This window comes from Staurois parvus, unplaced genomic scaffold, assembly GCF_062004578.1.
Source record: "Staurois parvus isolate SC_StPar_1 unplaced genomic scaffold, SC_StPar_1.0 ptg000249l, whole genome shotgun sequence".
Taxonomy (NCBI): domain Eukaryota; kingdom Metazoa; phylum Chordata; class Amphibia; order Anura; family Ranidae; genus Staurois; species Staurois parvus.
The window spans coordinates 11,140,362-11,162,111 of record NW_028318045.1 but is presented as its reverse complement, the minus strand read 5'-3'; the positions used below and the strand labels follow the sequence as shown (position 1 = coordinate 11,162,111).

Here is a 21,750-nt window from a genome sequence, read left to right as displayed (position 1 = left end):
TGGTGGGATCAGCTATTTCCACGTTGCAAGTAAACAGCAGATTGCGTCTAAAAGCAATCACCACGCCCCTATGCTTCTCAAGGTCTGAAGCAGAGAAAAAGGTTGGATAATGGTGAGAGAGGTAGAGTGGCGCGGAGGATTGAGAAAAGCTTGTCTTCTGCAGACAGACTACGTCCACGTCCTGGGACTTAAGATGATGGAACACTTTAGAACGCTTGGTCGCAGAATTAAAACCATGGATATTTTGAGAAAAAAATCTTCAAATGTTTTAAAGCCATACTGAGTCAAGGGAATTCAGCTGCCAAAGTACGCTAGGAATAACGGTCCAATCCTCAAATGCAGCCTTACCCTGGGCTGCCCCGGATCCTTGAGAAAAGAGAAAAAAAAAACCAGACAAGAAACAAGAGACAGAAGAAGAAAATGTACACTCTAAAGTAGTACAACGAAACCACAATCAGTGGAAATTGCGTCCCAACCGCAAGCCCCAATAATCTTCAATCTGGGACTACTCCACTTTGGGGTCGAGTCTACCCTCTCTCCATTCCTGAGACTTAAGTCATGTCTAAGTACATTCAGGAAAATCTACAAAAAGGACTCATCTAAAAGTCCAGGGGCCGGCTTCTTCACGCAGAAAAAGGATTGTACACTTCAACCCTGCATTGACTATTGAGGTCTCAATGCTATGACTAGTAAGAATCAGTATCCGCTACCCTTGATTTCTGAACTTTTTGACAGGCCTTGGGGTGCTTGATTATTCACAAGGTTAGATCTCTATGGGGCATTCAATCTGACCAGGATTTGCAAGGGTGATGAATGGAAGACAACCTTTTAGTGCCTTTTGGCATGAGTAACTCCCCAGCTGTTTTGCAGAACTTTACAATGACATCTATTCTGCTCTCTTGTACATTTGTGTCATTGTGTATCTGAACGATATACTTATTTTCTCTTCAGATTTGAACACTCGTCTGCATGTATGTACAGTTCTTCAATGTCTTTGGGACCACTACCTGTACACTAAGGTGGAGAAATGCATCTTCGAACAAACCCAGATTAGGTTTCCTTGGTTACATAATCACAGATAAAGGACTGCTTATGGACCCAGCCAAACTTCAGGACATCTCCAACTAGCCCTAGCCCTCTGGTCTGAAAGCAATGCAGGGCTTTTTGGGGGTTTACCAATTTCTACAAACTCAAAGTTGCCTTTCTCTTGGCATCTATTCTCTTACATCCAGAAATTCTCCAGTCCTTCTTGGAGGTAAATACTTCATCAAAATGCATAAAAGGCAAGCTCCACCCTTGTGCCTTTTTCTCTAAGAAGTTTTCAGATGTCGAAAGAAGTTACACTATGAGGGACTAGGAACTTTTTGTTATTAAGCTGGTGCTGCAAGAATGTCGGCATCTACTAGAGGGATCTCCACATTGTATCCAGATTTATACCGATCACAAGAACCTTCAGTACCTGCAATCCGCACCGTGTTTGAATCCCAGACGTGTGCAATGGGCTCTCTTTTTGGCAAAGTTTAACTTTGATATTCCCTTTTGAGCTGGTTCTAAGAATGGCCACACTGATGTCTTGTCCAGATCATTTGACACTGCTGAATCTGAGTGGGTTATTCACTAAAACTGGACAGTGCAAAATCTGGTGCAGCTTCTCAAAGGGTACATGACTCCAAACTCTTAGGATATCCTGGTGTACAATGTTCCTGTGCCTTCCCTGCACCGTTACTACTGGTGGCCCTCCCTTCAGAAGGATGTTGAAGATTATATTCAAGCCTGCTTCATTTGTGTGCACTCTAAGTCTTCCACATCTGCTCCAGCAGATTTTTTACCTCTACCTATGCCAGATGAACCCTGGAGCTGCATCTCCATGGACTTTATGTCTGAAATACCCCCCTCAGCAGGCTCCACCATTATCTGGGTGGTTGTAGATATGTTTTCTAAAATGTGTCGCTTAACGGCACTTCTGAGACTACCTTCAGCTGTCACTCTGGCTTCCATCTTCATTAAGAAAATCTGTTGCCTCTGATAGAGGAGTTCAATTTAAGGCTCACTTCTGGAGGGCTCTGGCCACATCTTTTGGAATAAAGTTTAACTTCTCCTCAGCCTTTTACCCATAATCAAATGGACAAACTGAAAGGGTCAACCAGAATGCTAAATAATATCTTTGTGCTTTCATTTCTGCCCATCAGGATGATTGGGTAGATCTACCCTGGGCAGAGTTTGCCCTCAATAGCCACACAAATGCTAACATTGGCGAGTCTCCCCTATTCATGGTATATGGTAGTCATCCTTCTGTACCACTTCCCTTTCCCATCTCTTTTGCGGTGCCTGCGACTTCAGAGACACATTGATCCTCCAATTCTATCTGGGCAGATGTTTCCAAGAATTTACATCTGGCAGCTTCCAAGTACAAAGTAGCTGCAGATCATCATAGCCGCATGAGTCCCAAATTCCTACCTGCCGACAAGGCTTGGCTCTGTACTAAGAATATCCATCTCCGAGTACCCTCAATGAAATTGGCTCCTCGTTTGACTAGTCTCTTTACTATCCTCTCTCAGGTTAATTCTGTTGCTTTTAATCTCCGTCTCCCTTCACATTTAAGGATCCCTAATGTCTTCCATGTTTCTCTCCTGAGGCCGTACATCATCTACAGGTTTTCCTGTTTTGTTATCCCTCTCCAGGAGTCAATACCATGGATCAGTATGAACTCAAACAAATCTTGGTTTCCAAATACTCCACAGGGAAAATTTTATAACTAATTGACTGGAAAGGATATGGTCCTGAGGAAAGATGTTGGATTCCTGCTACTGATGTTTCTGCCTCCTGTTTGGTGAAAAGTTTTCATCAATAGTTTCCTCTCAAGCCTGGCCCTAAACAAGTGGCGAGGCCGCATAAGAGGGGGGTACTGTCACGGTCTAGCTTGCAGATTTCTACCACAGATGCTAGATACCTGGTGAATTACATTCTCTAACGCATCATTAAAAATAGGACTTATGAGCTGCAATTGTTCTAGCAAAACAGGGTTCCCAAGGACAGACCAGTGTTCTTTATTCATTTACTCAGTTCAGTTAGCAGCAGTCTGACAAATGGACATAGCTGCTATGGCTGGCCAAAAGGCAGAACCAGTGAAAGCAAAGGTTGCCATCAATAGGTTGCAAAATATCTATCAACAGAATCCTTAAAAGAGGAAACATTCTGAACAGGAACAGTGCCTATCCAGAACAGAAATAGCAGGATCCACTACAGGGACAAACCATTTTTACATGAATTCCTTTTCCATAGGATGTAACTCAACAAAGCATTTTAGAGGAAGGAATACCTTTACGGGAGTTGGCCAACCCACATGCAAAGCAGTTACTTTGTGTGTGCACAAGGGAAAGGTCTTCACCAACCATTTTGTGCCCACAGGAGCTTGTTTTGGCAGGAGAAATTCCAAAGATGCTAGGCAAAGCTTAGTACCCATTGCATCAATAAGTGACACAGTTCACAGTAGAAACTTATGGCCGTGAAGCCTTGTGTCTCAAAAAAAAATGCAGATGAACATTCCTCTGCAGCATCCCCTTCTGAGTCAACCTGACCTTCCTCCATATCAACTTTGAAGAGATTGGGAGATTTAGAGTCATACTCCTAAATAGATTCAGGTGGTGGAGAGGCAGAAGATTGCTTCTGCTCCCTGAAGATCAAAGGTTCTAGAAGGGCAGAAAGTTTTCCAAAGAAATCAGACATAGTTGAAGTGACGTTTACCTTAGTCAGATTGGTGGTCTGTTGCGTGTCTAAAAGGGAGCTAAAATCAGAAGAAGGGAGCTGTGTAAGTACAGGACCTTGCTCAGGTACAGGGGAAAAGCAACTGCTCTGAGCATTTTGCTGGTTTTCCTTAGTGATGTCTGTAGCATGAGATCTTTAAGGCTTTTTTTCTTCAGCTCCTCTGCACCTTGTCTCTATCATTGCAAAGTGAGGGGATTCCCTGTGAGGTATCCATTAAATAGATGAGGAATGAAAGAGTATTAGCATGTACAGGACAGGAGCCACAACAAACCAGGCGCTAGAAGGCATAGTGCAAACCGAAACAGTGGCATATAACCCACAGTCTTTGACTTGATCTTCTGTACTGTACAATTAGGTTGAATATTTAGATTTCTGATATAGAACATCTAAGAGAACATTAGAACATTACTAGCAAAATATATTAAGGGAAGGAAAAACTTTGGTAAGGTTTGATGCAAACTCTATTCGTATAAAAATAGGAATTAAAGAATAAAGGTTTCTGCACCTTCTTTAACTGAAGAACTTGCTCTTCCTCCTTGTTTAGGCTCTCCCTAAGCTTTGTCACCTTTTCTGCTTCTTTCTTTAGTTGTCCATGAATGTATTCAATTTGAATCTCCAGACGTGTCTTCTGATTTCCAAACTCCAGCCTGAAGATATATTGTCATACATTTACAGTGTAATTCTGTGCAACACGTCAACTCAGCAAACTGTTAATGCAATCTAGAAAATATGCAACTGCAATTAAATGAGCAAGACTATTCAACTTACCCAAAACCAAACTACACAAAAAATGGCAACCGTCCCAACCTATAAACAGCCTTAGCAGTAAGGAGCACATGGAAGGACAATGCACATCACAAGCAAACAAAGGATTTCCCAGCAACACTTAGGAGCCAACCTGCAAAACAACCAATCTGACCTTGCCAAACAGGGTCAAAGACAGGGTAAAACTGGTTGTTTTGGTACCGGGTGTAACCGACTACGAGGCCAGGTAGGGTCAAGCTCAGGGTATATCCGGGAGAGCCGCAATGGGGTAAAATAGATCCTGTGAATAAACTTGACTTGTATAAGCTTATCCCTGGAGGAGATAACCAACTTAGGGACCCTGTTCTAGAGCCTCCACCCAATCCTCATCATCCAGAGAAGGGATATCCTCTTTCCATAACTTCTCAACCTTGAAGGAATTAACACCAAGCAATGTCCTATAGAGGGCAGACAGTGGTTTTCGGCGGTCAACAACTCTGAGGAGTATTGAGATAGGGTATCCCTGGAGGATAGGTGGTCGCGAGAACTGGGCTCTGGTCATATGTTACAAGTGTAATAAAAGCGCCACACCCTTAATACTTTAAAGCAGCAATTCCACCTCAAAGAAACCAAATAAATTTCTTAGTGCTATAACTTAAATAAAGGAATGCGCTAAAACCACAAACTATTCCTAATTTAGTTTTTGATATTAATTGAGAATAGATATATCTTTTGCACTAATGTTTCTACACTAAATTAGGAATAGTTTGTGGTTTTAGCGCATTCCTTTATTTAAGTCTGGTCATATGTTGCTGGAAGACATCTTCCGTGGGAGGTGGAACTTCTGGGAGAGCTGAGAGAATGGTAATAGCACCCCGGAGGGCATAACATCAGCCAGGGATCTAACACCATATCTGGTCCAAAGGTGTGGGTCGGGGATGGAATGAAAATGAGGGAGCGTAGTATTCCCCCAAAAAGGTTGGGCTGGAGAGACACGGTGAGATTGAAGAAATCGTTGTATAGCTGAAGCCCAAATTTGTAAAGTAGCCTGTATTGGTCCAGGATTAGTGTCATAAGCCCTACATCCCCGATAAGGGATAGAGATCCCAGACAGACTGCTTCCAAGCAGACAGCAGCATTGGACCTAAATCTCCCAAACCACCAATAAACCGACACCTGCATCGCCACCCAATAGTAAACTTGAGAGTTTGGGAGGGCCAAACTCCCCAAATCAGCGGGGAGTTGTAGGGTGGATTTTGAAAGGCGAGGTAGGGCACCCTTCCAAAGGAAAGGGGTCAGACAGGAATCTATCTCCCTAAAGAAAGATACAGGGATGCAAATTGGGCAGTTTCAAAAGAGATAATGGAACTTAGGCAGGATAATCATCTTCAATAAATGTATACGTCCTATCAAATTCAAAGGAAGAGCTGACCAAGTCTGACACCGCTTTTCGCAGAAAGGACAGGAGGGGGAGAAGGTTATGGCCAAAGAAATGGGTCATATCCCTGGTTACCTGGACTCCTAAGTAGCGGGCACTGGATGCCTTTACTGTCATTTTGGCACAGCTGGACGTCATGTGCATCCTGTACCTTTAAAGGAGGGATGAGCTCCTCCAGGCACACCTGCCCTTAACCTATCCATTGATACATGTGCTCCTACTTTGGAGGCTTTGGAAATTTTAGAGCTAGGTCTACAGTATACAGAAGGCCCTTGACGGGGTCTGTGGCTTACGCATGTATTTGCAAATGTGTGCAAACTAAACCCTCTGTTTTTAATGCAAACCGTTAGACAGGGTCAGATTGGATGTTTTGCAGGCTGGCTGGTAAGTGTTGCTGGGAAATCCTTTGTTTGCGTTCCACTCCAAAACTAAGGTTCCATTCACTCCTGCATTTTTCAGGGACATGTTTCTACACATGTTCCTAAAATACACATCATGCTTGTGATGCCATTATTTCTGAATGACAACCCAAACATGGGTAGGAGATGCGTGTTTTTTTTTGTGTGAAAAATGCACACTGACCGTAAAAAAAAAAAAAGCGCAGAAGCTACTTTGGCGCATTTGTCATGCATAGGGCAAATTATTCAAGAGAATAGGCTGCCCTCTGCTGTTGCACGATAAATGCGCATAAGCACATCATGCATGTGTGAATGGGGATTAGAAGTGCTGCCTAAGAGCAGGCCCATTACTGTCCAGTATAGTTTCCTCAGTACTACCTATGTGAGTACACTTGCTTTCCTATCAAATCTTTTTCACTTGGAGCTTAAGCCCTGCTACCCTGTTCAATGAAAGAGTCTTGCTGACCAATAAAATGCTCTCATTAAACAGGGTACTGGTGAGACCTCTGTAACAAAATAATAGGAATCACTTTCACCCTTCTCTATTCTAAGCAGGGAAAAAAAAAACCAAATGGCTGTCATTACACTCTTATTTCTAATTTTCAGTGGATTTTCATTTCTATGTCTTGCAAAATGACAAACAATTCAGTAACATTTCTTCTTTCACAGGAAATGCAAAACACACATACACTATTTCACCTAATGTACCTTTTCTTGTCGGTTTCTTCATGCTGTTTTACATGTTCTTCTTCAAAATCACGAATGTTTTGCACTCCTATCTCCTCACAGAAATTCTTAAACACTCTGTCTTCCAGCTATTAAAACACAGGTTGTCAGAATTTGTGCCAATTTCTTTCTGCTGTTTCTGTTTTTTTATGACGCAAGTTATAAAACTCTTCCACCAATGGAGTGTTTTAAAGTTGCAGCGCAACATGTAAACTGTGCCTTCAATAACACTAATCTGCAGTAGGCAGATCTATTAGGCTAGGTTAACACTGATGCGATCCAATTTTGATCTTATTCTCAGTTTATGTAGTGCAACTTGGATGCAGTTTGCATATTCTATGGGGCCAAAATCACACTAGAATCATACAAAATAATACAGCAACCTTTTTCCAGAATCACGCCATGCTGAGTTGCATTGATGTGAACAGGCACAATTGAAAACATTGATTTTCATTGTCATGTGACTCCAGTCCTAGTGTGAACGGAGTCTTATAGAGACCCTGTCAAAGCCTGCAAACTAAACACAGGCAGGGAGGCAATTTGAATTAGGAGTACTTACAAAAAACCTGCCTGCTGCAGTGATTTTATTCCACTACAGACAGATTTCAAGGTGGAAATCCTACTGCCAAACTAACATTTGCTGGATTGATAGATAGAGGGCCTTTCAGGAGCACTGCAGAGCTCCTCTATGTCAGACAGTTTAAGAAGGATGTAGTCAAAACTCTTAAGAACTGCACTTAAAGCCACTGCATAGTAAGCAATGACAGTGGGCTTATTATATAGCTTAATATGTACATAGAGCACTCATCTGTGTTAGGGCTTGTTCGCATATAGTGTGATGAGTGGCAATTTTCCACAAAAGATAAATGCCAACCACTACCAATGAATATAGAAAACAGTTGTTTCCTTTTTGAACTGCAGTGAGGCCTGCAGATGCAGTGCAGTAGATTGTGGTAACATGCAGACAGGCTGCATTTTCACATAGCGCATAGGTAGACAATGCATGTCACCGCACAGCAGTGCAGCATGCTGCTGTGCAGAGACATGAATGAAGTGTCATTTTGTGCACTTCAAAAGAAGTTAACAAAAAATAAATACAAAAAAGGAAAAAATGTGATACACTGAAAAGTGCATCACATTGTCCTCTCACTGCAGCCAAAACTGACAGCTGTCTGCACACTAAAGTAAAGCATTTAGTGTGCAGACAGAGTGAACGGCCCTTTTGTTTTCCTGTAGCACACAAAGACAACACAAAACCTTCTCCCAATCTTGCTACAGCATCAAGTAACTATCGGAATATCTAAGGGTAAAAGTCCATATGTTGCATCAGCTTACCGTTTCTTTTTAAATAACATGGTGGTGCTCTGTCAAAAGCAGCCAATGATGGCCAGGCTATGTACAACTAAACTACATATATATATATTTTTTTAAAGAGCACTTCCACTGCTTGGAAGCATGCAGAGTGACACACAATTTTGTGCTGCAAAAAATTCACATACCCAATCATGATATGGAACTGAATTCTACTTCAAGATGCTATTAAAAAGCCAATGAAAAAATTATTCAAATCTCAAATAAATTCATCTACCTTATTCATCTGCTCTTGAAGTTCTGCGATTTTACCCTTTTGCTTTCCAAGTTCTTCTGTTAACATTGTAAACTGAGATGCAGCGTTTGAGAACTCACTTTCCAGCCTTGATTTTTCCTGCATAAATAAAATTTAAATCAGTTCTGGTTACATCTCAAAAGCAGCAAGTATGGCAACTGCCTGCCAAAAAGTTACTCATATCAACTCAGCTCAAACATTTCTTCAACTATGAAGGCTACGAGGATCATCAGCTGACAAAAATAGTTTTTACAATTGTAAAATTGATACCAGGATCATGGCAGAGATATATATATATATATCCCTCACATTTTTGTAAATATTTTATTATATCTTTTCATGTTACAACACTGAAGAAATGACACTTTGCTACAATGTAGTGAGTGTACAGCTTGTATAACAGTATAAATTTGCTGTCCCCTCAAATTAACTCAACACACAGCCATTAATGTCTAAACCGCTGGCAACAAAAGTGAGTCCACCCCTAAGTGAAAATGTCCAAATTGGACCCAAAATGTAAATATTTTGTGTGGCCACCATGATTTTCCAGCACTGCCTTAACCCTCTTGGACATGGAGTTCACCAGAGCTTCACAGGTTGCCACTGGAATCGTCTTGTACTCCTCCTTGATGACATCGTGGAGCTGGTGAATGTTAGAGACCTTGCGTTGCTTCACCTTCCATTTGAGGATGCCCCACAGATGTTCAATAGGGTTTAGGTCTGGAGACATGCTTGGCCAGTCCATCACCTTTACCCTCAGCTTCTTCAGCAAGGCAGTGGTCTTCTTGGAGGTGTGTTTGGGGTCATTATCATGTTGGAATACTGCCCTGCGGCTCAGTCTCCGAAGGGAGGGGATCATGCTCTGCTTCAGTATGTCGCAGTACATGTTGGCATTCATGGTTCCCTCAATGAACTGTAGCTCCCCAGTGCCGGCAGCACTCATGCAGCCCCCGACCATGACACTCCCACCACCATGCTTGACTGTGGACAAGACACACTTGTCTTTGTACTCCTCATCTGGTTGCCGCCACACACGCTTGACACCATCTGAACGTGCACTCAAGCTCTTATTAGTCAACGATGGCGAGGCCTGTTCTGAGTGGAACCTGTCCTGTTAAACCGCTGTATGGTCTTGGCCACCGTGCTGCAGCTCAGTTTCAGGGTCTTAGCAATATTCTTATAGCCTAGGCCATATTTATATAGAGCAACAATTCTTTTTTTCAGATCTTCAGAAAGTTCTTTGCCATGAGGTGCCATGTTGAACTTCCAGTGACCAGTATGAGAGAGTGAGAGCGATAACACCAAATTTAACACACCTGCTCCCCATTCACACCTGAGACCATGTAACACTAACGAGTCACATTACACCAGGGAGGGAAAATGCCTAATTGGGCCCAATTTGGACATTTTCACTTAGGAGTGTACTCACTTTTGTTGCCATTGGTTTAGATATTAATGGCTGTGTGTTGAGTTATTTTGATAAGACAGCAAATTTACACTGTTATACAAGCTGTACACTCACTACTTAACATTGTAGCAAAGTGTCATTTCTTCAGTGTTGTCACATGAAAAGATAAAATAAAATATTTACAAAAATGTGAGGGGTGTACTTACTTCTGTGAGATACTGTATATATGTACGCCAGAAATGAAGTGGTTTTATATAAGCAATAATAGTCTGTATCACATTACCCAAACTGCTTCCACCTCCGTGTCCCATCCCCGTTAAGTAAAAAATAGACTCACCAGATTTTCTTCCGTGACACCTTATTACTAAACAAGTCATGAAACGCTTTATACAGGTAGGTATGGCAGGTAGGACATTCAGACTCCTCTTTCCAGCAGGGATTTTACTTTGCAAATAATTCTCCCAAATAGGAACAGACAATGCTATCAACTCTGGCTGTGACCCCCATTCACCCCTTAAAGTGTTACTAAACCCACAATGGTAAAATCATCTGTATATACAGTAAATCATGTTTGTTATACTCACCGTGGAACCTAAGGGGTTAATCCTCTGCATTGTGTAAAAAGGCTGTTTGATCCTGACTTCTCTGATCCTCCCCTTCTTCCAGTGTCCCCCACTTATCTCCTGATAAGACATATCTTGTGGAGTCACTCAGGAGTAACACATGCTTAGTTTGGTGTGTATTGCAAGATAAGTTTTTTCTTGGGAGAGTGCATGTAAGCAGCAAAGGGCCAATCAGCACTGTCCAGACAGAGGTCTGCATCTTCCTAGAGCAAAATGAAAACTCCTCCAACAAGCTTTAGGCTAGGTTCACACCTAAGCATTTTCACCGGTGCAATTTTTGGAAAGGGTCAGGGACTTTTTTAAATGCAAAACGTTTTGGTTTAATGGACTTCAATGGAGACCCTGCAGAAATGCACGCAGTGCGATTTAGATGCATTTTGCGTTTTTAATCTGCCCAGCAACAAGATGACAAAAAAACCCCAGCAAAATGCACCAAAAACGCATGTGCAAAAATGCAAAACACACCACAAAAAGCACTGCAGAAACATATCAAACGCAAACTGCATAGGTGTGAACCTAGCTTTAGTGAAAAAGAAGAAGTAATAATCAGCACAAATACTGAAACCAAGTCCGGAACAGTCTGTTATTAGGTAGAGATGGTTAGGGTGACTTTAATTGAGGGGTCCGTATGGCACTAAGGGCAAGGTCCATATAGTACTGTAGCAGACTCCTTTCCCATCATGTTAATTGTATTATGTATATTGCCCCGTTTATTGCCAATTAGCTTAATTGAGTTCCACCATCCAATATATATAAAGAACGATTTTCTGTCTACTTTTACACTACAATAAAGTGTTATGCTGCACTTAGAGGCGCTTCTTCTTCTCTCCATGAACCTAGCTTTAACCATTGCTCTGCTGGACACTGATAGAAGTCACAAGACTGTTCTAACTGCTGATGAGAACAGGTATTTAGCAGTTTATATTTACTAAAATAAGTGCACTACCATGTTCTGTGTACTGTGGGAGATCAGATATAGTGAATGCAGGGTCCTGGATTTAGTAATACTTTAACTCCTCTGTTCATCGGCACAGGATGGGCATTAATACAAAGGCACTTCCCATAGTGTAACAAGACCAAAGAGCTTTATTGATAAAATCTAATACTCACATTAAAACAGAAAACCAACAGCCCCTTTCAGGTACAGATTCTGTTTTCCCCAGCTGTCTCCTGTATATTATGACACTTCAGCTCGACAAGGACCTTGTGAGGAAGTCTTGATGATGAAACACATCAAGCAGGGGGGGGCACTCGTGAGCAGCGCAGGGAATGGCCGCCTGACCTCCGCCACATTTCCCCTTTAATCGTCCTCCTGGGGAGCCAGTTCCGTCCCCCACCTTTGTCCTCACTCTCTGCTGACCCCCCCCCCCCCCCCCCGGCTGCCATGGGGAAAAAAAAAACCACGGCCTCCTGCGCTCGTTTCCAGAGCCGGCCCGCCGATGCGGCCTTCTCATCGGCAGAAGCCCCGGCCTTGATATTGACTGAATCCCTGCCGCTACCCTCGGGCTGCCTCCTTGGACATGGAGAGCCTGCCAGACAACTTTTCAGACCTCCCACAGCCCCCTATGTAGGACACCGACCCTCCACAGCCCGCCGTGTGGGCCACAGACCACCCACAGCCCTCGAGGGCCGCAGACCACCCACAGCCCTCCTTGCGGGCTGCAGATCACCCACAGCCCCCCTTGCAGGCCGCAGACCACCCACAGCCCCCCTTGCAGGACGCAGACCTCCTGGCCAGGTTTAAGACTATGCTGCAGCAGGAGCTTCACACCGCCACCTCCAGATTAGCGAATCATCTCACCAAGGAAATTAGCGAATTGGGAAGCCGCACTGATGTTCTTGAAGAGAAGATGGACGCCATGGCTGCGGTGATCAAAAATCATGAACAGGACCTCTCAGATCTGAGAAGGGAGCTTGACGTGGCTCTCTTGCGCTTGAAGGATTTCGAGAATAGGTCCCGTCGGGGTAATCTTCGCCTGCATGGCCTGCCCGAAGCCATCGTTGACCTCAAGTCCACTGCTACCGTGCTTTTTCAAGAGTTGGATCCGGCGATACCGATAGACCGTCTGGAGTTTGATCGCATTCATCAGGCCCTGGGTCCGAGGAGGTCTGAGGGTCCTCCTAGGGACATCATAATTAAATTCACCTATTAATGCATGAAAGAATCGCTCCTTCGCTCTGCGCAAGACAAGCAGGATCTTCGCTTTCAAGGTCATCCGTACCAGCGGTTCGCGGATCTGGCACCATTCACTATCCAGAAACGTCGACAGAGGAAACCCTTCACGTCAGTCCTCCTGAACCATCACATCAAGTACCAATGGGGCTTTCCATTTAAGCTTATGTTCACGTACCAAGGTTGGAGGCATGTTGTCCACACTCCAGAAGAGGCCAAGACGACCCTGGAGGCGCTACACCTTCTGCCCTCACGAGATACCTCCGACAGCCCGGTGCGGCCTTCCGGTTCCCATCCTCCATCTCATATGGGGCATATATGGGAGAAAGTTGGTAGCCGTAAATGCTCCCTCCCTAGTACCCCTCCGTTGTCTGGATCCCTCCGCTCCGATCCAGGTTGAGTACGGTTGGATGGGTAAGACTTTTCACTTTTCAGATGTCTTGATCCACTGCTGTGACTCTCCGCGTTTCTTATGGGGCGGAGATCTTGACTGGCCCTTGTTGGGCGAACTTTCGTATGTTTTTGATGTTGCCTATTTTTAGTTTTACAGTTTGAAATATTCTTCTATGCAATATTGGTCTCTACTGGTGGTGATCCTCGTTCCCCGCCGTCTCCTCGCGGCCCAATTTTAAGTTGAATTTTTCATTTTTTCGTTTTTTTTTTTTGTAAAACTTGGATTTTGGTTGTGTGGATCCCCGGCTCCTGCCAGCTTCTTGGGGTTTTTTTTTTGGGGGGGGGGCGTGTTATTGTACCTCTTTATATTTACCGGCGGCCACCTGACTCATGGTCCTATGCCTTATACAGTGAGGAACAGAAGTATTTGAACACCCTGCGATTTTGCAAGTTCTCCTACTTAGAAATCATGGAGGGGTCTGAAATTCACATTGTAGGTGCATTCCCACTTTGAGAGACGGAATTTAAAAAAAAATTCAGGAAATCACATTGTATGATTTTTAAAGAATTTATTTGTCTTGCACTGCTGAACATAAGTATTTGAACACCTGAGAAAATCAGTGTTAATATTTGGTACAGAAGCCTTTGTTTGCAATTACAGAGGTCAAACGTTTCCTGTAGTTCTTAACAAGGTTTGCACACACTGCAACAGGGATTTTGGCCCACTCCTCCACACAGATCTCCTCTAGATCTGCCAGGATTCGGGGCTGTCGCTGAGCAACACGGAGTTTCAGCTCCCTCCAAAGATGTTCTATTGGATTTAGGTCTGGAGACTGGCTAGGCCACTCCAGAACCTTGATATGCTTGTTAGGGAGCCACTCCTTGGTTATCCTGGATGTGTGCTTCGGGTCATTGTCATGTTGGAAGACCCAGCCATGACCCATCTTCAATGCTCTGACTGAGGGAAGGAGGTTGTTGTTCAAAATCTCACAATAAATGGCCCCATTCATCCTCTTCTTAATACAGTGCAGTCATCCTGTCCCCTTCGCAGAAAAGCACCCCCAAAGCATGATGTTACCACCCCCATGCTTCACAGTAGGGAGGTGTTCTTGGGATGCAACTCATCCTTCTTTTTCCTCCAAACACGACAAGTGAAGTTTAGATCAAAAAGTTCAACTTTGGTCTCATCTGACCACATGACTTTCTCCCATGCCTCCTCTGGATCATCCAGATGGTCACTGGCAAACTTCAGACGGGCCTGGACATGTGCAATGCATGATTTGAAACTATGACGGCTTAGTGTTCTACTGACAGTGACCTTTGAAACTGTGGTCCCAGCTCTCTTCATGTCATTGACCAGTTCGCCCCTTGTAGTTCTGGGCTGGTTCCTCACCTTTCTTATCATCAATGATACCCCACGAGGTGAAATCTTGCATGGAGCCCAAGTCCGAGGGAGACTGACAGTCATCTTTAGCCTCTTCCATTTTCTAACAATTGCTCCAACAGTTGATCTATTTCCACCAAGCTGCTTGGCAATTGCCCCGTAGCCCTTTCCAGCCTTGTGGAGGTCCACAATTTTGTCTCTGGTGTCTTTTGACAGCTCTTTAGTCTTGCCCATGGTAGTAGTTGGCGTCTGACTGACTGTGGGGTGGACAGGTGTCTTTAAACAGCTCAAACAGGTGCTACTAAGTTAGATTAATGAGTGGAGTAGAGGTGGACTGTCAGGGCTCCCAGGTATGACCAGAGGTGTGTGACTGAAGCAGGGAAACGCAGACCTCAGATATGTTATAAACAATATAATTTATTAACACTAACAGTACAAACATAAACGCAGTGCAATACTAAAACATAATACAGTGCAAACAAACCAAACCAAACCACCCACAGATAACAGTATATACAAGCAAGCGTCGTCAGGCAGGCCGGGTCAATATCAATTGGGCAGGTAGGTACAGGGGGAGCAAGCGGAGAATAGTCGGGGTCACAGGCCAGGTTCAGCAGGTAGCAAGCAGCATAGTACAGAGGGTCAGACAGAGGAATGGTCAGGGTCACAAGCCAGGATCAGAGCAGGAGAAGTCAGCAAAGGAACAGAAACAGGATGCAGGACAGATACGGGGCCCAGGACAAACACAACACCAAGGCAGAGTCTGCAAGTCTGGCCATCCCTTAAATACCCCAGCATCATCAGTTCCAGGTGTTAGCTGGCTGAAAGGTTGAGTCTCTGATTGCTGGGAGCACCCGCTGGCCAGCCCTGGTACTGCAGATCAAAAGGCAGGTGAGTCCCACCATTGCTGGCCAGTCCATTCCTAACAGTACCCCCCCCTCAAGGAGCGGCCTCAGGACGCTCCAAACAGTCCTAGCTGGGCAAAATGTTCCACCGCCCGGGTCTGGCAACTGGCGGGATATCAAAGACTGGCACACCGGGCAGGACTCCGGGCAGCGGCACACCGGGCTGGACTCCGGGCAGAGGCACATCGAGCAGAGGCACATCGAGCAGAGGCACACCGGGCAGAGGCACATCGGGCAGGACTCCGGGCAGAGGCACATCGGGCAGGACTCCGGGCAGAGGCACACCGGGCAGAGGCACATCGGGCAGGACTCCAGGCAGAGGCACATCGGGCAGGATTCCGGGCAGAGGTACATCGGGCAGGACTCCGGGCAGAGGCACATCGGATTACCAGGCGAAGCAGCAGGCATCAGGCCGAGTAGAGGCTTCAGGCCGAGTAGAGGCTTCAGGCCGAGTAGAGGCTTCAGGCCGAGTACAGGCATCAGGCCGCGTAGAGGCTTCAGGCTGAGGAGAGGCTTCAGGCCGCATAGAGGCTTCAGGCCGCGTACAGGCTTCAGGCCGAGTACAGGCTTCAGGCCGAGTACAGGCATCAGGCCGAGTAGAGGCTTCAGGCTGAGGAGAGGCTTCAGGCTGAGGAGAGGCTTCAGGCCGCGTAGAGGCTTCAGGCCGAGGAGAGGCTTCAGGCCGCGTAGAGGCTTCAGGCCGAGTAGAGGCTTCAGGCTGCGTACAGGCATCAGTCTGAACCACGGAAGGCAGGCTCACCGGTTTGGATACTGGCAGGATGGTATTGGTTGGAAAGAATTTTCGCTTTTTTCTGGTTTTAACTACTGGAGCACTGCAAGTAAACGCAGGTCTGCAAACGAATGGAGCAGCTGGAGACAGAGAAGAACTGGAGGATGGAACAGGAGAGGGAGCAGTTGCTACAGAGGGCTTTTTTACAGGGTTAAAGGCAGGATAGGTGCAGCGAGTGGGAACAGGGTACTGACATGCGGTAGATAGCCAAGTATACTGGGCTGTAACTGGAGGAGCTGGTGGGAATACAGGAGTAGAGTTAGAAGCAGGACTGGGTCTTTGTAAGCTGACTGAGGCTGGGTGCAACAAATCTGTCCATGTCTGCAGTAGGGGTTGAACAAAGCTGAGTTTACACAAAGTCTGTCTGGTCAATGATTGCACTGCGTTTATACAATCTCTCAGTGTCTGTGGTGAACATGTGGAATAACGCTCCAGAAAGTAACCCACATCATCCTCTAATAACCACACCAGGGACTCTACCTGGTCTGCACTAAATGGTGGCAAAAATTCATCCCTGCATTCGGGGAAACCAGATGAAACCAACTCAACACAAACCTGAATCAATGGCTGCACCATAGAGAAAACTGTGCCCTGATCTACTAGAACATGAGCGAGCCGTATACATTCTAGCAGTTCATCCCGGGTATACTCCTTCAGAGTCTGATAAGCATACTCTCTGTCATCAAGCACTAGCAGAGATAAATACTCAACCTCATCTAGATCCATCCTTCCCATCAACAAGCCAAGATGGCTTCCCTGTGCAGCCACTTCTGGTCAGGATTGGCCTTGGTGTAATGTCAGGGCTCCCAGGTATGACCAGAGGTGTGTGACTGAAGCAGGGAAACGCAGACCTCAGATATGTTATAAACAATATAATTTATTAACACTAACAGTACAAACATAAACGCAGTGCAATACTAAAACATAATACAGTGCAAACAAACCAAACCACCCACAGATAACAGTATATACAAGCAAGCGTCGTCAGGCAGGCCGGGTCAATATCAATTGGGCAGGTAGGTACAGGGGGAGCAAGCGGAGAATAGTCGGGGTCACAGGCCAGGTTCAGCAGGTAGCAAGCAGCATAGTACAGAGGGTCAGACAGAGGAATGGTCAGGGTCACAAGCCAGGATCAGAGCAGGAGAAGTCAGCAAAGGAACAGAAACAGGATGCAGGACAGATACGGGGCCCAGGACAAACACAACACCAAGGCAGAGTCTGCAAGTCTGGCCATCCCTTAAATACCCCAGCATCATCAGTTCCAGGTGTTAGCTGGCTGAAAGGTTGAGTCTCTGATTGCTGGGAGCACCCGCTGGCCAGCCCTGGTACTGCAGATCAAAAGGCAGGTGAGTCCCACCATTGCTGGCCAGTCCATTCCTAACATGGACTTTTTAAAGGCACAGTAACAGTTCTTTGAGAGCCAGAATTCTTGCTGTTTCTTAGGTGTTCAAATACTTATGTTCAGCAGTGCAAGACAAATACATTCTTTTAAAATCATACAATGTGATTTCCTGAATTTTTTTTTTAATTCTGTCTCTCGGAGTGGGAATGCACCTACAATGTGAATTTCAGACCCCTCCATGATTTCTAAGTGGGAGAACTTGCAAAATCACAGGGTGTTCAAATACTTCTGTTCCTCACTGTATGATTGGTGCCGGCTTCCGATCTAACGGGGCCGTGACCCGGGAACGCCTCATTTCTATTTTTCTGATATGTCTGTGTATCTGTTTACATTTTCTTTATGTATTATGGTGTCATATTATGCATTATTAAGGTAATGTACTTGTCGTTGTCTTTTTGGTTGTTTTGTTCCCCCCCCCCCTTTTTTCCTTTCTCTTTTTTTCCTTCCCCTTTTCTCTTTCTTCCCCTTCCCCCTTCCTTCCCCTCCCCATGAAGGTTCTTTTTGTATTATGTTGTTTATGACGCACCCATGTGCCCGGTGGTAGAGCCACCCCCTATGTGTGTCCTTACGGTTAGGACGCAATTTCCACTGAGTGGCCATAGACGGGGAGAAAAGCGGCCGGTTTTTTAACGAAAAAATGAAAAATCGGTCGTTCAATAGGACGACGTTACAACCAACAGTAATAAAAATCGGCCGATTTTCTTCCCGTCTACGACCGGCATTTAATTTCTTCTGTCCCTGCAGAGAGCCCCGCTATTATATTTGACATTAAAAAGTATTGCGGTTGCAACATTGTATCTATTTGTATCCATTTCGGATACAGATGTTTTTTTCGGATACAAATAGATACATTGCTGCAACCGCAATACTTTTTCATGTCAAATATAATAGTGGACTGGAATTCTTCTTTCTCTTCTTCTTCTTGCAGGTCACGGCACATGCGCAGATTTTTTATCGGTAAAGAGATCGGCCGATTTGCCCATCATTGCTGCGAAAATCGGCCGATCAGCAAAATTGCCCGATTTTTTTTTAACTTTACCGATCAAAAAAATCTGACAAAATACAGAAAAACGGCTGACCAATTAACCGATTAACGGTGCGAAAATCGGCCGATATTTTTTGCGGCTCAAAAATCGGCCGATTTTTGACCCATCTATGGCCTGCATTAGAGTGTACATTTTCTTCTTCTGTCTCCTTTTTTGTTTGTTTTTTTTCTTCTTTTTTCTCACGCATCCTGGGCAGCCCAGGGTAAGGTTGCATTTGAGGATTGGACCGTTATTCCTAGCATACTTTGGCAGCTGAATTCCCTTGACTCAGTATGGCTTTAGAACCTTTGAAGATTTTCTCTCAAAATATCCATGGTTTTAATTCTCCGACCAAGCGTTCTAAAGTGTTCCATCATCTTAAGTCCCAAGACGTGGACGTCGTCTGCCTACAGGAGACAAGGTTTTCTCAATCCTCCGCGCCGCGCTACCTCTCCCACCATTATCCAACCTTTTTCTCTTCCTCGGCCCTTGAGAAGCATAGGGGCGTGGTGATTGCTTTAAGACGCAATCTGCTGTTTACCTGCAACCTGAAAATAGCTGACCCCACCGGTACATATTTGCTCCTCCGGGGTACCTTTTGGGATCAGGAGGTGACCCTGGTGAGTTATTACGCGCAAAATAGATTTCAACATAAATTTTTTTCTCACTTGTTGAAGGTGATTTCCCACCACCAACGTGGTATCTTCTTATTGCTGGGCGATTCGAATGTTGCTGTTAATTCCTCTGTCGATCGCCATTACCCAACGGGAAGGACCCCTAGCCACGACCTTTCTCAGGAATCTAAATTGCGTGCTACGCTGCAAGCTTATGGTTTGGTTGATGTCTGGCGGGAAATGCACCCTACGTCGCGGGAATACACTTTTTATTCGGCCCCACACTTGAGCTTTTGTAGAATAGATCACGTTTTCATTTCCTTCCAACATTTATCTTTAATTCAAAAGATTGTTATCTCGACCTCACCCTGGTCTGATCGTGACCCATTGGTCTTTTCGCTGTGTCTTTCTGGTATGGCTTGGCCCTCTTTTCTGTGGAGACTCAATGAATCCCTGCTCACCACTCAGGCTTCTTGCTCCCAGGTTCTTTCGCACATTCAATACTATTTTACGGACAATGTGGGTTCTGTTTCCTCAGCCGTTTCTCTGTGGGAGGCTCACAAAGCTACCATTAGAGGTCATCTGATTCAAATTGCCTCAACCAGGAAATGGGCCAGAGAGAAGAACATGTTGGAATTGACCTCGAGATTGGCCGTGGTGGACGTTACTTGAAAAGCCTGCCCGACTACGGCCAATAGGAAAGCTCGAGATGTGGTGGCTGCTGAACTTGATCTTCTCTCCACTACACGAGCTGAGAAGGCCTTACGTTGGGCCGGACATAGGTTTTATACATGCGCCAATAAACCAGGGCCAATGTTGGCCAAGAAACTTAATTCGCTTGGTCTCACGCATAAACCTGTTCCACTTCGAATGAGGGGCACTGGCCTTACCTTGGACCCTGTGAAGATTACTCATAGATTTGCGGATTTCTTGTCCTCTCTTTACCAAAAACCGAACACCTTTGTCGCTGAACATGCTGATAGTTTTTTTGCTGAGCTACGCCTACCCTCTTTATCCGACGCAGCCCGAGATGCTCTGAATGCGAATATTTCTGAATCTGAATTCTACCAAGCCATCAAATCTTTGAAGGCCTCCAAGGCTCCAGGCCCAGATGGGTTTTCTGGGCTCTATTATAAAAAATTTGCCACCGTTCTGGTTCCTCGTTTGACGGCCTTTTTCAATTCTTTGAAGCAGGGTTCTCGGCTTTCTTTGGAGTCTCTTCAGACGCATATTACTATGATCCCTAACAAAGCTGAAGATGTCTTTGACCCGCAAGCTTTCAGACCGATCTTGCTGCTAAACGTGGACTTGAAGATTCTGAGCACCCGAATTAATAAGTATCTACTCTCACTTATTCATCGAGATCAGGTTGGCTTCGTTCCGGGACGACAAGCTGATAACATCCATAAAGTCATCCATCTCATTCATATTTTACATCGCCGCAAGATACCAGGGTTTCATTTATCCCTAGACATTTATAAAGCGTTTGATTCACTTTCTTGGGAATATTTGACACATACGCTGTCTAGATGGGGGTTTGGTGACGCATTTCTGGCTTGGATATCAGCTTTATATTCGTCTCCCTCGGCCTCTGTTAAATATGCAGGTTTTTTTCCTCATCCTTCCCTATTTTCAGGGGCACAAGACAGGGACGCCCATTATCACCTGCTCTTTTTGTTCTCGCTCTTGAACCTTTAGCTGCAGCCATTCAAAATCACCCGGATATTTCTGGTGTCCCCTATGCCAGCACTCAATACAAGGCCAACTTGTATGCGGATAATGCCCTTTTAGTCTTAACCAATCCTCTCATCACCCTCCCCAAGCTCCAGGTCATATTGGACCGTTTTTCGACTATATCTGGCCTTCGCATCAATTTGTCTAAAACCACGGCATTGAATATTACACTCCCTGCTGACCTGGTTGAATGGTTGCAGTAACACAATTTCCCTACCGTTGGGCATCCCATTCTCTGGCTTATCTTGGTGTTATACTTACTTCCTCCTACTCTGCCAATTATTACCCCTTTTTGCGCTCTGTTACTTCCCTGCTTCATTCTTGGCAGTTTCCTTCTTTATCATGGATTAGCTGGATACATGCTGTTAAGATGAATATCCTGCCAAAGATCCTTTACTTTTTCCGTACTCTCCCTATTCATGTCCCTGCGTCTTTTCTTTGTGTACTACAGAGCCAGATTCTCAGTTTTATTTGGGCTCATAAACGTCCCAGAGAGCCACTCTCTATACTCATAGATTACAGGGAGGTTTGGGAGTTCCACACGTTTCTAGATACTATTTGGCGGCTCAGATTTCCCAGTTGTCTATGCTTCATGCCACGACTGATATCCCGTTATGGGTAC

At 44.9% G+C, this 21,750-nt stretch overlaps 1 protein-coding gene across 1 annotated transcript in view; it reads right to left on the bottom strand.

The window, feature by feature from the left end:
- SMC1B (structural maintenance of chromosomes 1B) overlaps window positions 1-21,750 on the bottom strand; it is a 191,437-nt gene that overhangs the window by 44,894 nt on the left and 124,793 nt on the right. Inside the window, exons 14-16 of the mRNA XM_089680767.1 lie at window positions 8,660-8,776; window positions 7,054-7,160; window positions 4,271-4,412 (exon numbers count right to left, since the gene is read on the bottom strand). Of these exons, the coding sequence (XP_089536893.1) occupies window positions 4,271-4,412; window positions 7,054-7,160; window positions 8,660-8,776 (366 nt within the window). The remainder of the gene's footprint in view (window positions 1-4,270; window positions 4,413-7,053; window positions 7,161-8,659; window positions 8,777-21,750) is intronic.